This window comes from Macrotis lagotis, chromosome 1 (assembly GCF_037893015.1).
Source record: "Macrotis lagotis isolate mMagLag1 chromosome 1, bilby.v1.9.chrom.fasta, whole genome shotgun sequence".
Lineage (NCBI taxonomy): Eukaryota > Metazoa > Chordata > Mammalia > Peramelemorphia > Peramelidae > Macrotis > Macrotis lagotis.
This window is the reverse complement of record NC_133658.1, coordinates 594,657,074-594,681,369: the sequence shown is the minus strand read 5'-3', so window position 1 is coordinate 594,681,369 and position 24,296 is coordinate 594,657,074. Positions and strand designations below refer to the sequence as shown.

The following is a 24,296-nucleotide window of genomic DNA, read 5'->3' as shown; positions in this document are numbered from 1 at the left end:
TGTTTGTAATAGCAAGAACAAAAAAGAAACCTAAAAACAAAAATATACCCAATAATTAGGGAATGGGAAAATAAATTTTGTTATATGAATGTAATGAAATATCACAACATAAGAAATAGTAACTCTAGAACAGTAAACTGGGTAGGCTTATATGAAGTGATATAAAACAAAAGGTGATAAGAGGTAGTCTGACCACAGTCAACTAATTACAGATAATAATAATAGCAACAAAGCCACATTAAATACACACAAAAAAAGCTTTTCTAAAGGAATCCCAGAGATTAAACAGAACGATTTGGTTATTATCATGTTAAAGTCACATACTTTTAGCTTGGGGCTTAACAATCAGAAAATAATAAAAGTTTAGAAAAACATGAAATTGTTTATAATCATATTCTTAGTTATTGTTTTTATATAAACAAATACTTATACCATGGAAGTTTAAAATACTGATACTAAAAATAACCTGGATATCTATGATTGGACATAGGAAAGAAACAGGTAGAAAAGATGGGGAAAAGACTTTGGATCAAGAAAAAAAAGGTTGTGGGATCAGGTGTTTAAGTCTTTATTCCTTCATTTTATAAATCTTTCACTTCCCATGGGTCACGTATAGATGCTTAAGGGTGTGTCTAAGCAATGTCAAAACATTCACTCAATTCAGTCACTTCCATTTAAAATTCAGTCAGCTTTGGCAGCAGTGGGGAGAAGGGAAGAAATAAATTGAATCAATTATCTGTCATTACATAAACAGGACAACCAGTGGAAGAGTGGCTTTTAAAAAAAAATGTGCCACATAGTGTGAAAGGAATTAAAGAGGAAAACAACATATTCTACTTCTCAGTGTGAGCACTGTGGGATAGGAAAAACAAAATGTCCTTCTCCTCCTCCATGGTCTGAAGTCATTTATACTGAAATACAAAAGGTTTGTCGTTTGACATTTAATAGATGTCATGTTTAAGGTAGTAATGGGTCTGAAGAGCAATGGGGCTGAAAGTCAGGAAAATTCATCTTCCTTAGTTCAAATCTAACCCCAAACACTTTCTTGCTGTGTGACCCTGAACTAGTCACTTAACCCTGTTTGCCTCAGTTTCCTTCTTCTGTAAAATGAACTGGAGAAGAAACTGGCAAATCACTCCAGTATTTCTGTCAAAAAAAACCCTAGATGGGGTCATCAAGAACCAGAAGCAATTGAAACTACTGAACAACAGCAAATAGACTAGGCTACAAAGCTGAACCACAGTGGCAGAGTCCAGAGCTATACTATCAAAGAGAAAAGATCGAAACTGGAGCAAAAAAGATGAAGAACTAATTTTGGAAGGACAAAAAAGAGTAGGACTGGGACAGCTAGGTGGTGCAGTGGATAGAACACCAGTCCTGGAGTCAGGAGGACCAGAGCTCAAATCTGACCTCAAACACTTAATAATTACTTAGCTCTGTGTGATCTTGGGAAAAGTCACAACCCCATTGCCTTACACAAACCAAAAAAGAAAGAGGAGTAGGAATTTGAATTGAAAAGAAGGCTGGAGAAAGAGAAGATGGTAAATTGAAGAATTAGCAATCTGGAGTACAGTGGCTGGGGACTTAATCCAGAGTTGAATGAGAGAGCAGAGGGACTATGATAAAGACGCAATGTCAGAAAGGTGATATACTAGAAAGTAGAATGAACCCAAGTTCAAATCCAGATTGTTTTGCTTTCTACCATGGGATAATTACTTCAACTCTATGGGTTTTCATCTTTAAAATGAGGCGTTCAGAAATTAGTGGAATATGCTTTTCAATTTCACAATCCAAAAATCATATGGGCTAGATAAAACCTGAATCTAGAAAACAAAGCATTAGAAATGGAACCAACCCAAACTATTCAGTAGTTAAGCTAAGTTTGTGTATTTATTAGTATATGCAAATACTAATAAACAGTATTGTATGGCCCCTCTGAGAACCTTCATTTAAAAAGGACCCCCAAGTTAGACCTGTCTCATTTCTTTCCAGTTCAGATGTCCTCTATCATATCTCACTGAGTACTTTTGTCTTTCCTTGTTCCCCATTCCCTCTTTTTCCCTTACATAGTCTTTCACCCGTTAAAATGTAAGCTCCTAGAGAACAGGAATGGTCTTTCTTCCTATTTGTGTTTATAGTCCAAGCCATTAGCACAGAACTGTACGCACAGCAGTGTTTTAATAAATGACTGACTAGAACAGCTACAGGACTGGAAGTTTGACATAGAAAGAGACAGAGGATATATTTTCAACTTATGGATCCTGAGTTATTGGCAAGATAAAGAAGATATCGGAATTCTGAAAGATAAAGAGCCTGGAAGGGCAGAGAAGAGTATCTCACCCCAACCGATTAAGTAACTCATAAAGTTAGTTATTACTTGGACAATTCCAGTGTCAATGATTACCTTAGACCACTCAGAGCTAAGACTGTCTATCTTCTACTCTATCTTGGACACCCTATGACATCACAATCCACTCATCTGGAACTACTTACTTGATCCTATGAATTTTTAAATTTTTTAACCTTTGATGAAAACTCAAGTGTCTTGGACTTTAACCTTAAATTGTTAATACTTATGTGGTCTAAATTTGGCTTTCTTTTCATAGTATTTGAAAGATCTCTGGATCTGAAGTCAAGAGATCTAGATTGGAGTTAGAGTTGTTACATGACCAAAGACAAGACATTTAAGACCTCTTTTGGCCTCACCTGAAAAATGGTAATGAACACTGATGCTACTTCACAAATTGGTAGTGAGGAACAAAAGAGACAATGTATGTAAAGAGCTAAATAAATGTAGTTTTTTATCTTAAGGGAGACATTGGCATGTACAAATATTCATCACAGTACATTACACTTAAAGCATATTCCCAAAGGAGAAAGACTTTCTTCTCTGATATTATGAAGCTGAGCCTCTCCACTTAGACTCAGAATATAGATTCCTCTTGCCATATGTGGTAATGGGCCTAGCATCTGCTGGAACAGGAGGGTGAGGTCATGATCAGGACATATGGAAATGTAATTTACCATCTCCAAGATCATTCTGCATCAAAGGACTTTTGTGGTGTTCATGTTTAAGTGGGGCACAGAAGAGAAAGAATACATTTTTGACACAGTGGGAAATAGGAAATTGAGTGAACTGGGTTCCCAGACCCAAGTCCCAAAAATATTTTCTAATTCTATCATTCTATGACTTTATAACTTTATAACAGAAGATTGGTGACACCATTTCTATCATATTATGTAAGCAACTTCCTCCTCTGCCTAAGTATAAAGTTGGACCTATGGCATATAAAGCAACAAATAGCTAGACAGATGCTAAAATACTTATTACTAACAATAGATTATATCCATATAGTACTTGACAAAATGCTTTAGATTACTCCATTTAACTCTCACAACAACCCTGACAAGTAAAGAGGTCTAGGATTATGATCTCTATTTGAAACATGAAAATTCTGAGATCCAGAGAAGTTGAGACTTTCCTAGGGTCATATAGATTGTAACTAACAGAAGCAGGCCTTGAACCCTAGCCTTCCAAGTTCAGTGTTCTTTTCTTCTCAGAGTTTAAGAGAAAAATCAAATTGTTTTTAAATATCCAGAGGCAGCAAGGCATGGAGGGAAGAATGCCAGACTTGAAGCCATGAGAACCTGCTACCTCCTAGCCGTGTAACCTTGGGCAAATCACTTAATCCCTTTATATATTGGTTTCCTCACCCATAAAATTACCTCAAAGATCACTTCCATCTCTAGCTCCATGATCTTATGATTCTATCATAGAAACCAAGTTGATGATGGCCTGACTTATTTTCACCTGGATGTTTAGCCACTACCTTAATCATCTTTCTCAGTTAATCCATCCTTAAACTTGTTTTATTTACTCATACCATTCCTTAAAGATTGAGAGTTAAATTCATTATAGTGGTTGGAAGGAGAGGTAGATGGAAAGGAAAATCAGTTTTAATGCCAACTGGCCATCCAAGATGATGCTCAATTAAACTATATTGTTATCAAAGTTCTCAATAAACCTATGATGTTTGCATTCAATAACCCCTTCACACTCTCTCAGAAGCCTTAGCCATAAAGAAATTGAATGGCCCTGGGACCTTAGCAATCATGATGATAATAATAATAATAATAATAATAATAATAATAATAATAATAATAATAATAACCAAGGACTTTCTTCACAATAGTCCTGTGAAGTAAGTAGCCATCACAAAATTATCTCTGAGAGAACAATATACACAGTGACCTCAGTAATGGAATCTGCTTTCTCTCTCTAGTCCTGGTCATCCCATTACAAAAAGAAAAGAAAAACATTACAATAACAAAACTTGTTCCTTATATTGAATATGCATAGCATATTCAAGCAAATTCCCTTATGGCTATATGGTGGAATCTCAGAATTGTTTTAATTTGCATTTCTCTAATTATTAGTGATTTGGAGCATTTTTTTTTTCATTTGGTTGTAGATAACCTGTTTTTTTCCTTGAGTTCTTTCTATTAATGTCATTAGAGTGTGACTCTTATTTTTATGATTATCATATTATGTATATATTGAATATGACACTATAAAAACTTGCTGCAAAGACTTTTCCCATATAATTCTTTCCTTTTTAATCTTAGCTTTATTGGATTTATTTATGTAAAATCTTTTTAATATTATATGATCAATATTATCCATTTTATTTTCTGTGATCTCTTATTTGGTCATGAAATTTTCCTCTCTTCATAGATTTGAGAGGAAATTTTTTCTATGTTTCTATAATTAATTTATGACATTACCTTTTATATCTAGGTCACATTTGAAGTTTTTCTTGGTAGAAGGTATGTGGTGTTGGTCTAAATCTAATTTTTTCTATAATGTAACTAGGAAAAGTCCAATTATGGATGGGAAACAGGGGGAAAGGCAGAGAAATTAAGGGAAATGGGGGGGGTATAAAAAATAAAAGGCAGGAGGCATCCAGGTGGCAGAGTGGATAGAGCACCAGCCCTGGAGTCAGGAGGACCTGACTTCAAATCTGACCTCAGATACTTAATAATTACCTAGCTGTGTGACATTGGGTAAGTTACTTAATCCACTGCCTTGCAAAAACAAAAAAAATAAAAGACACAATGGAATTAATTTTAAAAAATTCAACCCTGAGACACTAGAATTATGTTATCTCTGAGATACAGAAAGATGTGCTACTAAAGATTAACTTGCACTAAGATTTTTGGGATATTATATATATATATATATATATATATATATATATATATATATATATGTATACACACACTATATATACATATATAATACATACACAATAAGTATAGATAGATAGATATTAGATAGCTAAATATTAGATATAAGTAAATATATACACATACTAAAACAAAAAGTTAGCTAGAATTCTGTAAGACTTTGATGATAAATTTCTATTACTTTGATTCTAAATTAGAAGAGTTACAGAGGATTGTGAAGGAGACCCATAAAAATAAGTTCTGTTCCCAAACCTTCCAGTTAAACAAAGGGATGGTTGAATAGATCTTTTTTAGAGATATGGGGCTCCCACAGTAAGAACAATGGCAGAGTCTCATATCAGTGATGAGGCCTAGGAGATGCATTAGCTCTTCAGAAATAGAAGACTCTAGTATCTTTACTTCTTGTCTGCCTTTCAGGGAATATCAAGACCATTAATTAACGGAGTAGGTTTTAGGTAGAAGCCCAAATATCAAAGGGCTATTTAAAACTATTTTCTTTAGTATGATTGTCATTATTATTTGTAAATTCCATCAGTTTAGATATGAACTATATTCAAGTCCTATTAGAGCATTTGAAAATTTGAAGATCTCATTGGTTTCATTTGGTGTGGCAGTGAGAAAAAGTAAAAAACAAAAAAAAACAAAAAAAAAACACTGTTTTAGAAGAAAACCAAAGTGGAATCCCAGCCTAGGACTACTCTACAATGCAACAAGCACTGTTCTGTGGTAGCAAAAGGGAAAGAGTTAGGAGAAGCTAGGTGGTGCAGTGGATAGAGCACCAGTCCTGGAGTCAGGAGGACCTGAGCTCAAATCCAGTCTCAGACACTTAATAATTGCCTAGCTGTGTGATCTTGGGCAAGTCATTTAACCCCAGTGTCTTAAATAAAAATTTTTTTTAAAAAAAGGGAATAAGTTTTGTAAAAGTTTCAGAGAGATAGTCTCAGTGATCCTTGCATGACTATCAAAGTGGTAATGGAAGAAGGGTGAAAGAATGTTTTTCCTTATACTTAGGTTTGTGTCTCAGCAAATCTGTAGATAGGAAAGACTAGTTCATTCCCTCCTCTAATGAGTATATATGAAGAAAGACTCAAATGGTTAAGGTAAGGACTCTAACAACAATGAAATATTGGAACTTTCTCCAAGATTCTAATTCCTATTATCAAAAAACACCAGGACACTCATATTTTCCAACCATTAGCTCTAACTTTATGTCAGTGTGCTTTCTTATCCATTACTTCATTTGATGTACACAATGGCCTATGAAGCAAGCAGGACAAGTATCACTAGCCCCATTTGACAGATGAGGAAAATAAAATACAGACATTTTAAAACTTGCCTAAAGTCACATAGGTAAAGATTCTAGGAGTTTAGTGTTCTAGTTCCTATCCCCTGACCTCTATTGAATCATGTCAAGAGCACCATAAGTATCAAACAAGCTTATTTTTTTTTTGTTTCACCCACTGGTCTCCAACAGTCACATATATAAGCAATGTCTCTACGTGAGTTTGTTGGGATTAGTTAGATCAGTGCAGAAGAGATCAAGAGATCCTGGTAGAACTCAAAAGAAAGCATTTTATACCCTAAGCAAGATTCTAAAATTGATCTGTACATTCTTATACACTAGTAATTTTGAGATTTTTCTGTATCATATGCAACTAGAGTTATCAAAAAATAAATATACAATTTAGAGAATAATTCCCTAGCATTGAAAATATATCCATCTGTATTCTATCCTAGAAAGATGTTTACCTTGTCTATCCTTGCTCCAATCTCTAAGAACTATACTTGATTTATATCCAGGTGTGTAAATGCTGCCATGAAGAAACTTTTTTTTAAAGTTACTAACTTTTCACTTCTACCCCGCCTTTCTCTGGGGATGACCAACATTCTTCATCATAAATCCTTCAGATTTGTCTTGGAGGACACATCTCTTAATTTGACAATAGCTAGTACTGATTTGCACGGAAACATCCACATCATCTGGAGTTTTGTATCTGTGATACTAGGATGTAGAAAATGAATTTAAGTGCAACTGTGAACATTGTAGGGAACTCCTCCCTACAGAAGTGCTGAACTGGAGAATGGGTGATTGTGTTGACCCATCAACGGTATTTAAGGATCCTGGAGCAGGATGTGAGTGCCTAGGAAGTCCAGTTGATATAAACACTGACTATTAATAGAGTGTATTTGGTTGTAATTAATGGAGTATGTGTAAAAGGACAAGTAAAGACTAGGAGATGTACTGCAGTGATATTGGGGAATTTTCCTCTTATATGGTCATTGTGATGAATCATTTTAGGAAGTTGCTCAAAGGTGTTGTTTTGGTCTGTATTAAACCTTATATTGCTGCTAAACTCACACAATGAAAACTGGGATAAGAAGCAAGCAATGGTTCCATTGTAAAATCTGCTCCATCTTTTTTATCTGAAATGTACTAGTTAAACTTGCTTTTGGTTTATATCCCTTGCATAGGGTACCCTAAATAATGTATATTCATACTCTCTCCCCTTCCCTCTGGTGAGCCAAATCATGATTTAAGTAAATAACTGAAAAACGACTGAACAATATATAGCAATTAATTTCTCTCTCTTTGTTAATGGTACCCCCTTCCAGTTTCTGGAAATTATCTTTGAAACTCTTTTCTTTCTCTCAGCCCATTCCTCCAAGCAGATGCCTGTTTTTAGCTCTATAATACCTCTTAAATGTCCTATCCTCTTTTACAGCAATTGTCCTAATTCATGGCACTTATCTCTTCTCACTCCAATTAATTTCCCACATTAATCTATTTGGCTAATGCATAGTTATTGTCATATCATTCTTCTATTGAAAAACCTTCTGTGATTCCCCATTGGCCACATAAATAATTTAATTTCAATTCCTGACACTGACATTCAAGACCTTTACGATATGATCCTAACATACCTACCCAACTTTATCTAATATTTCTCACCTTCATATTTTCTATGTTCCAGAAAATCTAGACTAACTTCCATCCTCTAGTCTTATCCTGCCATTTCCAAAGGGGCCCCCTATATTTGGGTTCTTCCATACCCAAATGCCACCTCATTCATGAAGATTTTCTTATCACATGCCCCAGGTGAAAGTGTTCTTTCTCTAATCAAATTTGTCATAGCATAGTCACATAGTTTTCCTTTGCCATATCATATTCTACCTAATATCATACCTATTTTGAATATCATATATCTCATCCCATCTCCTCCCCATTAGATTGTAGACTCCTTGAAGACAAATAAGGGTTAGGACATTTTTCATCTTTTTATCTTTATTATACTAGATGTGCTAGTACAATGCCTGTGACACACTACACATTTAATAGTAGCTTATTGAATTTTATTTTATCAAATGGACTAACCAATATGATTACTTTCCTGTCTTTAAAAAAAATCTATAAAAAATAATCCATACATAAATTCAGAATATTCTTGGACAAGCCTTTGAAAACACTGTTAGCCATGAAAGCACATCTTTACAGTCATGCAGTCAACTAGAATGAAAAAAATTTCATGGACTTTATAGTTTATTGGTCTTTTTAAAAAGCACTGGATTTGATAAAGGCAAATGCCACCTTAAAAGTTCTTATCTAACAAGATGATATTGAATGAATAATAAAGCAAACAGTACTGAAAATTAAGTATTACAGGAAGTACCAAAAAATTAGAGGAAAAAAAAAATCTTGGTCAGATACCTTGAGATATTTTCATTTTAATGGGGTGGGAGATTTGTAAAAAGCTACTGAACTTTCCATCTTCATCACCTGGAGTGTGAATCTTTCTCATTTACTAGTCCTTCATGATATCACCTAATGGAAAAGAAGTTAAAAGTTTAAAATATGACATTACTCTAATCAACAACCCCATGCTATCCCTCAGGAGGTTCTCAACAAGCTATGCTTCTTTTCAACTATTTTTAATTTTTGAAAAAATGAATAATACAGTGAAGTTGGAGTTTTTTTAAGTTGACAGTGCTATAGCAGTCTGAATCTGTGATGTTACACTCCCTCCCACCCAATCAACAATCCATGAATTTCTGACTCAGACAGAAATATTTAGTTGCCAAATAAAGAGCTGTGAGTCAGAATTTGCTCTCTTTTCCCTGGGTGGGGTGGAAATGTTTGCCTAAAGTCTCAGCTAATCTGAATCTTCCCATAGATTCTTCCTGGTCTATCAGATCCTGCAGCTGTGTTCCCTTTACTCTCAGACCAGAGAATTTAAGTATTACAATAATCCTACCATTTCCCCTATCTGGAATTCCTTCCCTCCCAATCTCCTCTTTTTTCCACAGCTTCTTTTTTTCTTTTTTTTTCTTTTTTTACATTAAACCTTATTTGTTTGTTTGTTTGTTTGCTTGCTTGTTTGTTTTAAGGGGTTTTTTTTTGGCAAGGCAATGGTGTTAAGTGGTTTGCCCAAGGCCACACAGCCAGGTAATTAAGTGTCTGAGGGAGGATTTGAACTCAGGTGCTCTATCCACTGAGCCACCTAGCCACCCCCATTAAACCATATTTGTGGAAGAAAACAAGTTTCTAGGTTGGTTAGGTGGTGTAGTGGATAGAGCACCAGTCCTGGAGTCAGGAGCACCTGAGTTCAAATCCAACCTCAGATACTTAATAATTTTCTAGCTGTGTGGCCTTGGGCAAGCCACTTGCAAAAACAAACAAAAAAAAAGGAAAATAAGCATTTTCATGCTTATTTTCAATATAGTATTATATATTATTTTGTAATATAGTACAACAAAAAAGATTGCACATAAAACTGCAAATTTCCTAAATATAATTTATTATTCCTTTCAAATATACAACAAAATTATTATGTAAATTTCTTTTTTTCCCCTTGCCTAATCCCATGCTAAAGATGGCTTTCATTAGACACAGAAAGATAGACAGATAGATAGATAGATAAATAGATAGATTCTATACATACTTTCATTTATCAATTTTTGCTTTGGATGAAGAGAGTTAGAATCTATCTTTCTGTTCTGACATACACTAACCCACAGTGTGGGCACCATGAACTGAACCCCCATAGTATGCTGCAGTTCCCTAGGGATTTTCCCTACTGTCCCCAGTAAAGGAAGTAAACCTGGCTACTTGTTTTTGTTCTGTATATTTTTCTTTCTCAGTTTCTAAGTATCCAAAATTATCCTCATGGGACCCCAGATTTTGAGCCAGGTGACCTTGGAGCCAGGGGTCCAAGTAGAATGTTTCAACTAACCTGCCCAAGAGGAAAGTCCTGAGAAGGAGGGGGATCTGGTGCTCAAGTCTGAGGTGGGGGGGGGGGGCAGTGTATAGATTTGGAACTGATACTGTGCTCTATGGAAACCAATTTAAACTATGAACCTAATGCCCTTCCCTTCTCCAGAGACTCATGGTGCAAAGAGAAGTATGGTGGTGGGAGGGGATTATACTTCCTATTTGTTGGGCATATCAGTTCGTGTATTTATGATGCCTTTTGAAGTAAATATTTCTGTGTACAAGTTAATCTGGGGGAGGCTAGGTGGCGCAGTGGATAAAGCACAGGCCCTGAAGTCAGGAGTACCTGGGTTCAAATCCAGTCTCAGACACTTAATAATTACCTAGCTGTGTGGCCTTGGGCAAGCCACTTAACCCCATTTGCCTTGCAAAAAAACTAAAAAAAAAAAAAAAGTTAATCTGGCAGTTGTAAGGAACTGGGGTGCTAGAAACTAACCCACTACAATTGAGGGAAAGCCATATAACAATAATAATATAATGTTTGTTCATTTTTGAAGAAGACCACAACATCAGGGAGGTGATGCCATGACAAGTACATGAATTGGATTTGAGTGAGGGGGTGCTGTGCTAAGTCACCAGCCTCACTTTCTCTCCAAAGCCTTCTGGGTCCAGTGGCCTGAAATGATTCAGGACAATTGGAGATGGCCCTGGATGCAAGGCAATCAGGGTTAAGTGACTTGCCTAAGGTCATACTACTAGTATCAGAAGTTAGATTCTAACTCTCACCCTCCTGATTCCAAGGCCAGTGCCCTATCCCTGCCTGTCACATGGGAGACCAGAGTTCTATTCCCCGACGGGGAGGCAGCAAGGAAAAACCATCACTGAGGGCTGAAGTCATTGACAAAGAACCTAAGGGGTCACTCTCCTCCTTAGGACACTAAAGAATCCTGGGGTAGGGGGAAAGGTAAAAAAAAAGTAACCTGTTTGGTCTTCAGGATGTGGGGGCAAGGGTAGAATATTGATAAACTATTATTGCTGTTGTTGTTTGCCCTTCATTCTCTAAGAAGACCATGACATCATGGAGATGATGGGGACAGTGCAGGTACCAGTCTCACTTTCTTTTCCAGAGCCACCTGGGTCTGGTGATCAGATATGGATCAGGATGACTGGAGATGGCCCTTGAATGGAGTGGAAGACCTTAGTCTTTTTAAACTAAGGTTTTTCCCACATTTCCGTTTGAGGCAATGTCTCTTTAGTGATTAGGGATAGGTAAGAGAGAGATGAGGCAAAGATATTAAAAATTACTTAATCAAAAAAAAATCAAACTGGGAGGGCAAGACCCTCAGGATTTCTCAGTGATTAAGGCAGGTGAGAAAGAAATGAAGAATAGTCTCTTTTGCAGAGTAAAAAGAAAAATTAATCTGGTTGGGGAAGACTCTCAGGGATACTGACCAAAAGAGAAACAATTGCTATTTACATTCACTCAAAGCCAATCAGGGCCCAAAAAAGACCAAGTGGGTTTGATCTGAAACTTGTTTGACCAATCAAGGAGAACCAGAATGGTTTAGGGCTTGTAATTCCCCCAAAAATCTTACCCCAACCTTTGGGTGGAGCAGAAAGATAGGAAGGGAGGAAGAGAAGAAGGGAGGAGAAGAGGAAGAGAGGAAGGAAGTAAAGAAGGAAAAGGAAGAGAGAAAGGGAAAGAGAGAGGGAAAGGGGTAGGGAGGGAGAGTGGGGAAAGAGAAAAGAAGGGAGGGAGGGAAAAAAGAAAGAGAGAGAGGAGCTTTGTAGTGCAACTTGCCAGCACTAGAGTCACTTATTACTACAGAGGTTGTGATGAAATATTACAAGATCTTTATGTATTCTTTTTTTTTTAGGTTTTTTGTAAGGCATTGGGGTTAAGTGGCTTGCCCAAGGCCACACAGCTAGGTAATTATTAAGTGTCTGAGACCGGATTGGAAGCCAGGTACTCCTGACTCCAGGGCCGGTGCTTTATCCACTATGCCACCTAGCTTCCCCCTGATCTTTATGTAGTCTTTTAGGAGAATTTATGGAAGGACATGTATAGGAAGCGAAGGTACAGATGAGCTTCAATTTGACACAATAAAGTGAGTACCATCTAGACATAAGAAGGTTAAGTTACTTGCCCGAAGTTCTACAATGAATTAGAGTTGTGATTAGAACCCAGATCTCCTGATTCCCAGCAATCTTTGTCACAGTTTTTGAATAAATCCTTGACTTATCAGCTTTTGCTTTAATTGTTCATCCTAAAGAAAACACAGACATCTATCTTGATGTTTATCTTTCTATTATGTCATGAACAAATTCAGGCTGGTAAGGCAGCTAAGTGGTGCAGTGGTCACAATGCTAGATCAGGAGCCAAAAACTCTTCATCTCTGTCTACTTTTTTCAACAATAGAAATGGAGGATAATAATGGTACTTTCTTCCCAGGGTGGTGGTTGTGAGAATAAAATGAGTTAATATTTGTAAAAAAAAAAATCTTTACAAGACTAAATGGTCTTTTATTATTACAATAAACCACTACCTGGGTGACCCAGGAGATACATTGTCCATGAGTCCTTAGGTTACTTTTTTTTTTTTGCTAGAAACTGTTTTTCTAAGGGTTCTGGGAAACTTCAAGCTACAAATGAGTGAGCAATGTGGCTTGACAGTCAATTAAAGCTAGTGGAATCATAAGATAGAGCCTAGTTGACTCTAGAATTCCTCAATAACTTAAGTTAAAGGAAGAGATTTGGAACTGTTTTTTGGTTGAGGGGATAGGGTTAGTTCTGAATAATGGTATATATGCAACTCCTGGTAGGGAAACTCCATCTACCAATCCAGATTAGCAAATCGTTTTGCAATTCATAGTCTTAGGATGCTGCTTAGTAGCAGTGAGAGGTTAGGTATCCTACTCAGGGTCACACACCCAGTATGTGTCAGGGGTAGAGTTATAATCCATGACTTCATGGTTGATTCTTTATACTTAGCAATCCAAGAAAAACAAATCCCTGATATTTTGTCATTGTTATTCAGTCATTTTAAATTCTTTGTGAGCCCATTTGGGATTTTCTTGGTAAAGACACTTGAATGGTTTGCCATTTCCTTTCCAATTCATTTTACAGATGAGGAAACTGAGGCAAATAGAATTAAGGGACTTGCCCAAGGTCACACAGTTAGTAAAAGTCTGAGGTCTGATATGAACTCTCTTCCTGATTCCAGATCTGACTCTCTATCCACTGTACCATCTAAACATTTAAAAAGGACAAAATAGCAAAATAAATCACCAATTAAAACCAGGTAATAGAATTATTCTCAGCCCTTATCTATACACTAGTGATGTCAAACTCAAATAGGAAACAGATCCCTGGAGATTGCATTTTGACTTAGAAAAGCACAAATTAACATTATCTGTCTTTTTGTCTTTATTTTTTTTTAGTGTTTTTTTTTTTTTTGCAAGGCAAATGGGGTTAAGCAGCTTGCCCAAGGCCACACAGCTAGGTAATTATTAAGTGTCTGAGACCAGATTTGAACTCAGGTACTCCTGACTCCAGGGTCAGTGCTTTATCCATTGTGCCACCTAGCCACCCCCGTCTTTATTTATTTTGTTAAACATTTCCAGATGATATTTTCATTTGATTCCAGAGTTTTGTAGGTAGCATATAAATTTGACTTTCCTACTTCTGGTCTGCAACAACTAGCTGTATCTATAATTTGATTTTCTCTTTCAAGGCCCACAGTATAGTCCTAGAGCACCCATTACAGATAGCTAGGCAATGTAAAGGATAAGAGTACCAGACCTGAAATCAGGAAGACCTAAGTTCAAATTCAGCCTCAGTCACTTATTACCTGAATGACCATGGGTAAATCACCTAACCTCATTTCATCATTCCTTTGATAAGTCAAAGTAAAAAATATCAACTGTCCCTGACTTCTTGGTGACATATAAATCTTCCTCAATAAGCCTATTTGTGAATCCTCTGAATGTAATTTAATCTTGTAACTGACTTAGTTTACCTATTTTTTGACAAAGTTTGTTTCCTTAGGGGATATATAAGATTGTCTAACTAAATTTGTTCAGCTATTATGACAACTGAAGAAAGTATGGGATTATGGATCTTTCTTCTCTTTAATTTTTATAGCCTAAAAGTAAACATATAAGTTTGCAATAGTTTGCAATATGTAAATAAATTACTTCTCTATCACTCTGATGGAATTATGCCTGTAAAAAGCCTTGTTAAGCCTCGTAATTCTAAACAGTGATTCAGTTATTTCCTGAGACCTGAACCTGTGTTTGAGCATAATAATAAAATTCAGGTTTTTACCTCCATAATTTCTACATTGTGGTGAATATATATTTGGCAACAGTTAAATACCACATGAACTCTCCTATAGCAACTTCTTCCCAGTTCCGAAGAGCAGGCAGACAACATGGTCTGCAACTCCTACAAAGTCTTTCTGTGATGTCCATAAGCACATGTACTAGAGGGAAAATCATGTACATTTACTTATGTACATAAGTAAATCCAAATAATATAAAACATTTTCAAGAAAGAGTAAATAGTAACACTATGGTAGTCAGTAACTAGCATCTCAAATGTGTTTTGAAGGAAGCTAGGTATTTTATAAGGAGAAGGTAAGGAAGGAGAGTCCATACCAGATTTGGCAAACACTAGAGGTAAAAATACAGAGATAGGTGAAAGTATAACATGAACTTGGATTTCAGTGGAACAAAGTGAGGGGAGAGGAATATTTTTTAATTTCATTTATTTTAGCTTTAATTTATGGAATAAAACAAGCATTTCCATAACATAATAGAATACAAAAGATAATTGCTCATGAAACTGCAAATATACAATATTTTTAAAATGTAACAAATATTTTATACCTAAACATATAATATATAATATTAAATATATGATATATAAGAATTATATATTTTTTAAATATATAATAAAATTATCATGCAACTTTCCTTTTTTCTTCCCTCTCCTCCCTATCCCCCTTCTGAATTCTTTATTTGATAAAAATTGTTGGGAAAATGGCAGAAATTGGGCATTGACCAACATCTTAAACCATTTACCAAGATAAGGTCAAAATGGATACATGACCTAGAAATAAAGAGAGAGATTACAAGAAAAATTGAAGAACATGAAAGTTATTAGCTATCATACTGAGGGATAGGCAAACAATTTATGAATAAAAAAGAGATTGAGAGTGCTATGAGGTTTAAAATGGCTAATTTCAATTACATTCAAAAGTTTTTATACAAATAAAGCAATGTAGCCAAAAACAAAAGGGAATAATATAAAATGAAATGGAGGTAAAAACAGTGAGGCAGATTGTAAAGGGTTTTAAAGGCCAAACTAAAAGTTTTGTATTTTATCCTAGAGACAGTAGGAGCTATTGAGGACTTTTCAGGGGAAGAGGAGCAGAGTTACATGGTCAGATATTTGTTTTAGGAATATCAATTTGGCAGCTGTGTAAACAGAGGATTGGATATGGGAGAAATCGAAAACAAAAGGGTCAGTGAGGAGAGTCATGCAATATTTCAAACAAGAGAAGTTGAGAGCTTGAATTTAGCTTAGAAGAGGAGAGAAAAAAAAGAATGAACTAGAGAGATGCTAGTCAGATCAACAAATGTTTGTTGACTTTTGACTGATTATGGGGTGAAAGAAAAAAAACCTTGTGACTGCAAGGTTGTGAACCTAAGTGACTGGAAGGATGAACAGAAACAGGGAATTTTGCAGAAGGAATTAATTTAGGGGAAATACAAATTCTGTTTTGGACATGTTGAGTTTGAAATGCTAAAAGGATGTCTAGATGGAGATAACTACTAGGTGGTTAGTAAAATGGAACAAGAAGCCAAGAGAGAGAGATTAAGGCTAGATAGAATTAATTAGAAATAATTAAACTTAAGGATGCTTATAAAATCACAAATAAAGAGAATGTATAGAAAATGTATAGAATATAGAAAATGTATAGAAAAAAAGAGGGGATAGATGAGAGTTTAAAAAATGATCATACCACACTGAATAAGTGGGAGCTTGAAGGGGAAAAAAGTCAGAAAAAGGAAGAACTCTCTTGTAGAATCCAAAAGAGAAGATAGATGCCAAATGGAGGGGATAATGTCAAAAGTTAGGGAGGGGTCAAGTAGAAGAGCTGAGAAATGAATAATAGACTTAGCAATTCAGAGATCATTGGTAACCTTGAACAAAGCAATATCAGTCAAATATTGGGACTGAAAGCAAGGTGAGTAAAGGCAGTAAGTGTAGTTGGCTCTTTCTAGGAGTTTGGCTATGGAAAGGAGAAGATGCAGGATAAATGATTAAGTAACTGGTCAGGTCATATGAAGGTTTTTAAAGCATGGGGATAACCTGGACATGTTTCTGAGTTTTTTTTAATTAGTCATATTTCTCTTTTATAGAGCATTTTGAAAGATTATGATCATTTAAACATTCTAATAAATTGAAAACATTTATGAAAACATTAAGTTTATTTATGGAACACATGGTTAAGATACATTTTGATTCACAGCAAAGTATGCAAATCATGCTTCATCAAACTGATAATTGGCTCATTGAATACTTTTTATGAGAAATTTAGTTTTAATAATAACTTCCAATTGTAAGCAATATTGTGATAGAATAGTAGGGATAAGTGATTGCTGTCATATGAAATACATAAAGTCATATAAGGCTGAGTAATAAAAATACCTTTCTCAGGTTCCACTGGGATGATTTTTGCTGAAGAGAGCTTCAGAATTCCTGTTTAGACAGGAAAAGGAGTGTCTGTTCTCAGCCAACAGAAACATGACTACACATGAGGAAATAAACTTTTATAACTTCTGAATCTACAATTCCAATTGACTTGACTTTCTAGAAATTTTCTTTCATCAAAAGTAATTAACTCTCTTCCCTCCTCATATGTAAAGTTAAAAGGCTGATAACTTTCTAGGAATTTTGCTTTTGGTGGTAGTTTGGTAAAGAAAAGGAGAATAAATCCTAAGCTAAATTAATTCTTAAAACACTGACTCAAATATACATTTAAACTACAAATTCAGATGCATGTGTCATAACACCACACACACAGAATAGGTTTGATGTGGAATCATATAAGTATTCCAGGCATGGCAGAGAAGGAACCAGTAAATAAGAAGAGATTGAAAGTGATAGAAAGAGAGAAATGATAGAGGAAACAAACTTAGAGGAAAGAAAATGGATGGGAGCAAGAGAATAGAGGAGTTAATAAAAATTAATTTTAAAAAAAGAGAATAAAGGAGGATTTAACTTTGGCAGAAAAAAGAAGTGTACTCCATTAGAAAATGGAAACAAAGGAGAAGGATAAAAATGAAAAGATATTTGAGAGTGAGACTGGAGTGAATGAGAACTCTCAACAAATAACCTGTTTTCTTGATAAAGTGGGAGACAAGGGCCTCTGCTAAGGAGTGAGGAAGAAGTAGTTTGAAAGGTTTGAATAAAAAGAAGTTTAAAATCATTAATATGCAAAGTGTGACAGAAAATTATTCAGGGAAAAATGAAAGGATTGCCATCAAGCAACAGGGGTCCAATGGACATTAAAAATATAAATTCTCCAGTAGAATTCAGCTTTACTTCAGTAAACTAAAAAAGAAGAGTAGAGAACAGGATGAGTAGATGATCACCAAAAAAAAGTTTCCATTCCCTTTATATGATCTCGGGTTGCTGAAATAGATTTGTAATTTTTAGGACTTCCTTCACAAAAGCTCTGAACTGAGAATCATTAGATCTAGGTTCTAATCTTCACTCTGTCTTTAGACAAATCCTTTGATCTCATTGTCCTCTCCCTAGTGAAGATAATAATACCCGACCTGCCTACCTCAGAGGATTAAGATAGGGTTGACTAATATAATAAATATGAACATACTTCGAAAAATATAAAGTACTGATCCCTTCCCCTTCCCCCCCCAAAAAAAAGAAAAAAGAAAACTTACCTCCCTCCTTCTTTGTGTAGATGGGGGACTTCAGGAATGGAACTTTTCATATACTGCTAAATTTCATTAATATATTGGTTGATTTTTTTTGAAATGGTTTATTTTTTTCTTTTTTCTTACAAGGGATAACTTATTAGATAAGAGGAATAAGACAGGAGTATAATCAGAAATGAAGGTAATATAAAAACAAAATGTCAATAAAACATTTTAAGAAAAATCAATTCGAGTCATTATTACTACTCTCATTAACCACAAATTGGTACACTAGGGGAAACACTAGAGAGGCCATGGAGAGAGTTCATCCAAGCCTATTATTTCATTGATGTGGGAAACTTCTGGTGTGGCAACGCCCTCCACAGATGCAGGTAGTTAACTCATGTGTAATTTATGATTTTAGAGAATTGTCTCAGACTGGAAGATTAAATGACTTACCCATGATCACATAATCAAGTGTGTCAGAGCTGAATCTATATCACTCAAACTAGAAGCAGTGTTCAATCTACTATATTCCACTGCCTTGTGGCACACTATTTATAGGAGGGTTTTTTTTCAATATTACTTTAATTGATTTTGTCTGATCGATAAATTTGGCACCAGCATATAATTGCTGACTAGTCAGCTGATCCCATTTATGGCTTTACTTTGCCAGAACATCCTTTTTTATCTCTCTGTTTAATCAAGTCAATATTCCATCTGCTGCCTTGTTGTGTTTGGGCAATGGGTACAGGCCCTAGGATTTATTGTCAAGAATGAATAACTGGATATACTCACTAAGCAGAGAGTGATCCAAGGACAGCAGTTCTTTGAACAGAGTGCTTTCTGTCGCAGGTTATTTCTTAGGAGGAAAGAATCTCATTTTCTGCTGGGGAAAGAACTTCTTGAATCTGCTGAATGTGCTTTAATATTTGATCACCCTTGAACTTTCTACCAGGGTCATCTGTCTGATTATAGGGGTCAGACTGTTTCCTTTGATCCAACTTTGCCATGTCAAGTCAGCATAAACCTGTCTCTGCTTTAAGCAGTTGCTGTAACCACCCAAGGACCTGAAAGGTAAGCCTCCCCATACCTGCCAATCCTTACCCATTCTTGTTCTTCAGGGAGCATAAAATCCAGGCAGTCAGCCCCAGTCCCCAGATGATAGATCAAGACCTTGTTTCCTGTGGGGTCCCTCTCACTTCTTTTAGTTCTTCTGATGCAAATCATAGACTACCTGATCTGACTTTCTTGCCTGCCTCCCCCTGTCCAGTGGCCAAGGAATGCCCATGTTCCAGGGGTAGCCTTGCCTAATGAGTTCAGAGTCATCAGTGTGGGATAGTAGAGTGATGGACTTAGCATCTGGAAGACCTTAAATTCAAATCCTGCCTCCAGTAGTTGCTAGTTTTGGGAAATCACTTAATCTCTCTGAGCTCAGTTTCCTTATTTAAAAAAATATGTAGTTAAAAAAAAACTTTACAAGGATGTAGAGAAGTTAAAATGAGATCATGCATAGAAAGTGCTTTGTAAACTTAAAGTGAGACATAAATGTCAGTTGTTGTTACATATCCTTTTTTGTAACTATTTGATTTTGAAGCCGGTGCTTATGATGTAGATGCTGTCACTCCCTAGCCTATTGGTCCAGACCTCTCCTAGTCTGCCCATGTAGTAACCCTCACAATTTAGCCCTGACGTCCCAGAACTTATAAACATCCTTAGCAACTCTAAGATGTTGGTTTCTTCTTCACAGCCCCTCTAGGACAATCCAAGAGATGAACATCACAGTCTGCTTCTCAGTCTTCCTGCTAAGTACAACTCTGATCTTCAGTGGGGAACCAGACGCCAATGACACCCTGTCTTTGAACATAAGTTCTTTGCCCTTGCTAAGGGACTGGGCTCCCTCATCACAGGATACAGGAATGAAACTCTTCCTTATTCCCCCCATCATCTGTCTACTGGTGGCTGCTGGGGTCATTCCCTTCATCTTGTTTGTTATCTTTTCCAATTTCCATGCCCGCCAGGAACCACGATACCTCTTCTTGGGCAGTGCCATGCTTTACAACCTGTTCTACCTACTCTTCTACACACTCTCAACTATCTTGAATGTGGCTGAATTCCGGCTCCCCAGGAATGCCTGTGTGCTCCTCCTGTTCCTGATCTCACAGACCTACTGTGGTGGCCTCTTCACTACTGTGGCCATGATGCTGGACACATACGTGGCCATCCTCTGGCCACTGCACTATAGCTCCATCCTGACCTTGCTCCGAACCAAGAAACTTATCTTATGCATCTGGATCTTTGCTGGATTCTGCCCTGCCATAGTCTTCTTTACCCTATGGTTAACACAGAAGCCAACAGTTTGCAAGGTGGAAATCTGCTCTCTCCCAGTCATTCTAGTCATGACCCTGCATGGAGATAATGCTGTCAAATTATGCTATGTGCTTTCAGTTACCTCTGTCTTCGTCTGCCTTTTCCTAATTACTTCTTGTTACTTCACCCTCTATATGAAAACTCGCCAGTTGGGCATCTGGAGGGGTGTGACTTCCCGGGCCAGTGTCACATTTCTGATGCACCACACAGTACTGTTTTTATACTTTTGCCCACTTTTGGCACATGTTGTTGAAACACTGCTTTACCGTAATCACCGCATAAGCCTCCAGACTGGGATATGGTTGTCATTGATTATCTGTAACATCCTGGTGGTCCTCCCCAAAGCTTTGTCTCCTTACCTCTATGGACTGCGCTACAGAGAGATCACCAAGAGCCTTAGACTCCTGTGTGGCAGGAAGCATCCTAATTTGAGGCCACCAGCTATGTTATCTTAAGTGAGCTTCCTGACTCTTGTACCAAATATTCCCATATACATAAGACAGGCAAGGCCCCACAAGGATCTCTTGAGTCCTTCGCTCACCTACCTCCAGTGTGAGTTGCAATACTCCATGAGCCTTTACTCAAACCAGGAGCTTACACTGATTGCTTATTGGAGAAAATATATTTGAGTCCTGGGTCTGGCACAAAAGAACTATGTAACCTTGGGTAAGTTACCCAACCTGTTTGACCCTGTAAAATGAGGAGGCTAAGATCTTTAAAGTATTTTTAACTTTAAAATATTACTCTTCAATATCAGACTTAGTGATATATGCATGTGGATGTGATTCTGTATACTGATGTTAAATATCTCTGTCTTGGTCAGTCAGTCAACAAATATTTAAGTATCATTGTGTAAGCAATGGAAATACAAGGAAAGGTAAAATATTGTCCCTGTTCACAAGGGGATCATAGAAATCATTAGCTTTGATGTTAGATGAAGGAAATAACACAGAATGCAAGCTCATGTTGTTGCTGCAGAGAAAAAGACTTGGGCATTCTGAAAATGAGCCATAATAGCAATGACAAAGGGATAGGGCCATGACTAGTAGACATAATGTTGTATAGTGGAAAGGAACCTGGATCTCAGGCCAGAATATCTGGCTTCAAATCATAATCCTGCCATTAATATGTGACATTTAGACAAGTCACTTCGGATCTCAGTTTCTTTATCTGGAAAACAAACGGATTAGGCAAAATGATTTCTATGGTTTGTTCCAGCTCCCAAACATTGTTCTTTTGTGGAGTCAGAAATGGATACCTATAACAACTAAAGGGTAGGAAAGTGGCCAATGGAGAGACCTCGAGGTCTACAGTCAGGAAGACATGAGTTCAAATCCTGACTCAGATATTTCTAGTTGTATGAATCTGGGGAAGTTATTTAACCTGTTCGTCACAGTACCAGAGTTGTGGTGAAGGTCAAGGGAGATAATAATACTAACTGTAAAATGCTTAGCAAAGCACTTGGCACATGGTAAGAGTAAATCCCCTGAACTTAGAGTCAGAGTCTTAGATTCACAAGCCTCTGATACTCCTTCAGTATATAATCCTGGGTAAGTCATTTAATTTCTCTCTAGGATTTGGCTACTAAATCAGAGATAGATTGTGATCTGTATTGATGGAGTCAATTCACACAAAATTACAGATTCCTTCAAGTTTTTGTGCTATGTATATTTAGAGACATGCTGAAACAACTTGAACCAACTTGTAAGAACCAATTGTAAAATTTTTGTGTGAGCATTTATACCCCAGAAATTGCAAACACTTGGTAGACTGTTTTTTGATTGTCTAAACTTAAGAAAGTAATAGAAAAAATGTTAACAATCAGATTAAACTTTAAAAATGTGCCTTACATATATTTTTGTATAGTCATTTGTTAAATACTTACCTTTTCATAGCTGTGATATATCACCAGCCTTCTTATTCCTTGTCTATAAAATTAAAAATTGGATTAAGTAACTTTTAAAGACCTTTCTAGTCCTAAAATACAGTGAGTCACTTCTCTGCCCTACATACCTCCTCTAACTTGTTCAATACCCAATTAGATGAAAATTAGAAAAAGTGCCCATCAGTCTTAATTCTGTTCACCCATTCTAAACCAATTTGACAATTTTGCCTCTCAATCAACTGATTTTTCTTTACCTATTGTCTAAGTCTTCATTTCCACGAATAGACTAAGTTTGGTGAAACAATCTTATCAGTCAAATGATCCAGTAGTTCTGTCCATCTAGGCATCAACATAGCCAAACTTAATAGATTTGTCCTAGGCCCCCAATGTAGCTTTGATGCTAATCATTAGACCTGGAGACTTAAAAAAATCAACTCTCCTAAATCCTGGGAGCTAGAATCACTAGATCTAAGTCCAGTGGGAGAAAGAGGCAATTAGATGTTTTGTGTACATAACTGAAAGTATCTAGGTATTTGGAAATCTCCAAATGTGGAGACAGTAAGGAACTGAGCATTAGACTTGGAATCCAGAAGACTTTGGTTTGCATCCCCCAGATCTATCATTTACCAACCAAATAGCTTATAAAATGGGACTAATAATAATAACTCACATTTCTATAGTTTTCCTCCAAACAACTCTGTGAGATAGACAATGTAAATATTATCCCTCTTTGATAAATTAGGAAACAGATTCACAGAAGTAAAATGACTCTTTTTTTTTTTAGGTTCACAAAACTGATAAATGTTTAAGTTGGTATTCATAGCTAGGTCTGCTGCCAAGATGTCTGATGGATTTTCTCCTTAAATAGGGACAAACTATCTATGTCATGGAGTTATGAAGAAATTTTTGTAAAACTATAAAGCACTCTAAAAGTGTGGTGGATTTGTTTTTCTTTTTTGACCTTTAGTCATTTACTAATGGTAAAGCCCAAGTTGTTTCTTTTTCACTGGATGGATTCTCCTTGAGAGGGAGGAACAGTTAGTGTTAAATTGTTCCCTTCAGTTCAAAGAACCCCATATATGCAAGGATACTGGCAAGAAAATGAAAATAAATATACAAAAACAAGACAATCTCTGTCCCCAATATCTCATCTTACTAGATTGTACTAGATGTAAGGATATGACAAAATGGTAACAGGGATTGTATACAATCCCTCTGGATCTTAGATTTCAAACTGGAAGAGGTTTTCAGAGACTATCTGATCTAAGGGTCTTTATTCCCAGTTTTTTTAATTAAAAATTTTCATTTTAAAACATTAAAATATTTTCAACATTTTGTTAAATATATTTCAATATAATTGGTTTATTTTGTAATCCAGTATGTTTTATTTTATGAATTTAAAAACATTATTATGAATATGGATTCATCAGTTTTACTAGGCTGACAAAAAAGACTATGACACAAAAAAATAAGATTCAATCCAAATATCATTGTTTTAGAAACTGAGTCCAAGGGAAGAACAGAGACAAAGTTAGTAAGCTGGTCTGGCTATGGTAAAATAAAAAAGAACAGTTGAGGAGAGAAAAAAAGGAAAACATGCTTCATTATTCCTCTAGAACTGGCTTTCTATAACTGTGTGTCT

General features: G+C 36.1%; 1 protein-coding gene across 1 annotated transcript; it reads left to right on the top strand.

Moving 5' to 3' along the window:
- Nucleotides 1-20,171: 20,171 nt before the first annotated feature.
- Nucleotides 20,172-21,224, top strand: LOC141505659 (putative G-protein coupled receptor 148). The gene has a single exon (XM_074211686.1). It carries the CDS (start codon nt 20,172-20,174, stop codon nt 21,222-21,224), a length of 1,053 nt encoding a protein of 350 aa, XP_074067787.1.
- The last annotated feature ends 3,072 nt before the right edge of the window (nt 21,225-24,296 follow it).

Excerpts from the sequence above, each read along its gene's own strand:
- LOC141505659 (XM_074211686.1), top strand. The coding sequence starts at position 20,172 with ATGAACATCACAGTCTGCTTCTCAGTCTTCCTGCTAAGTACAACTCTG.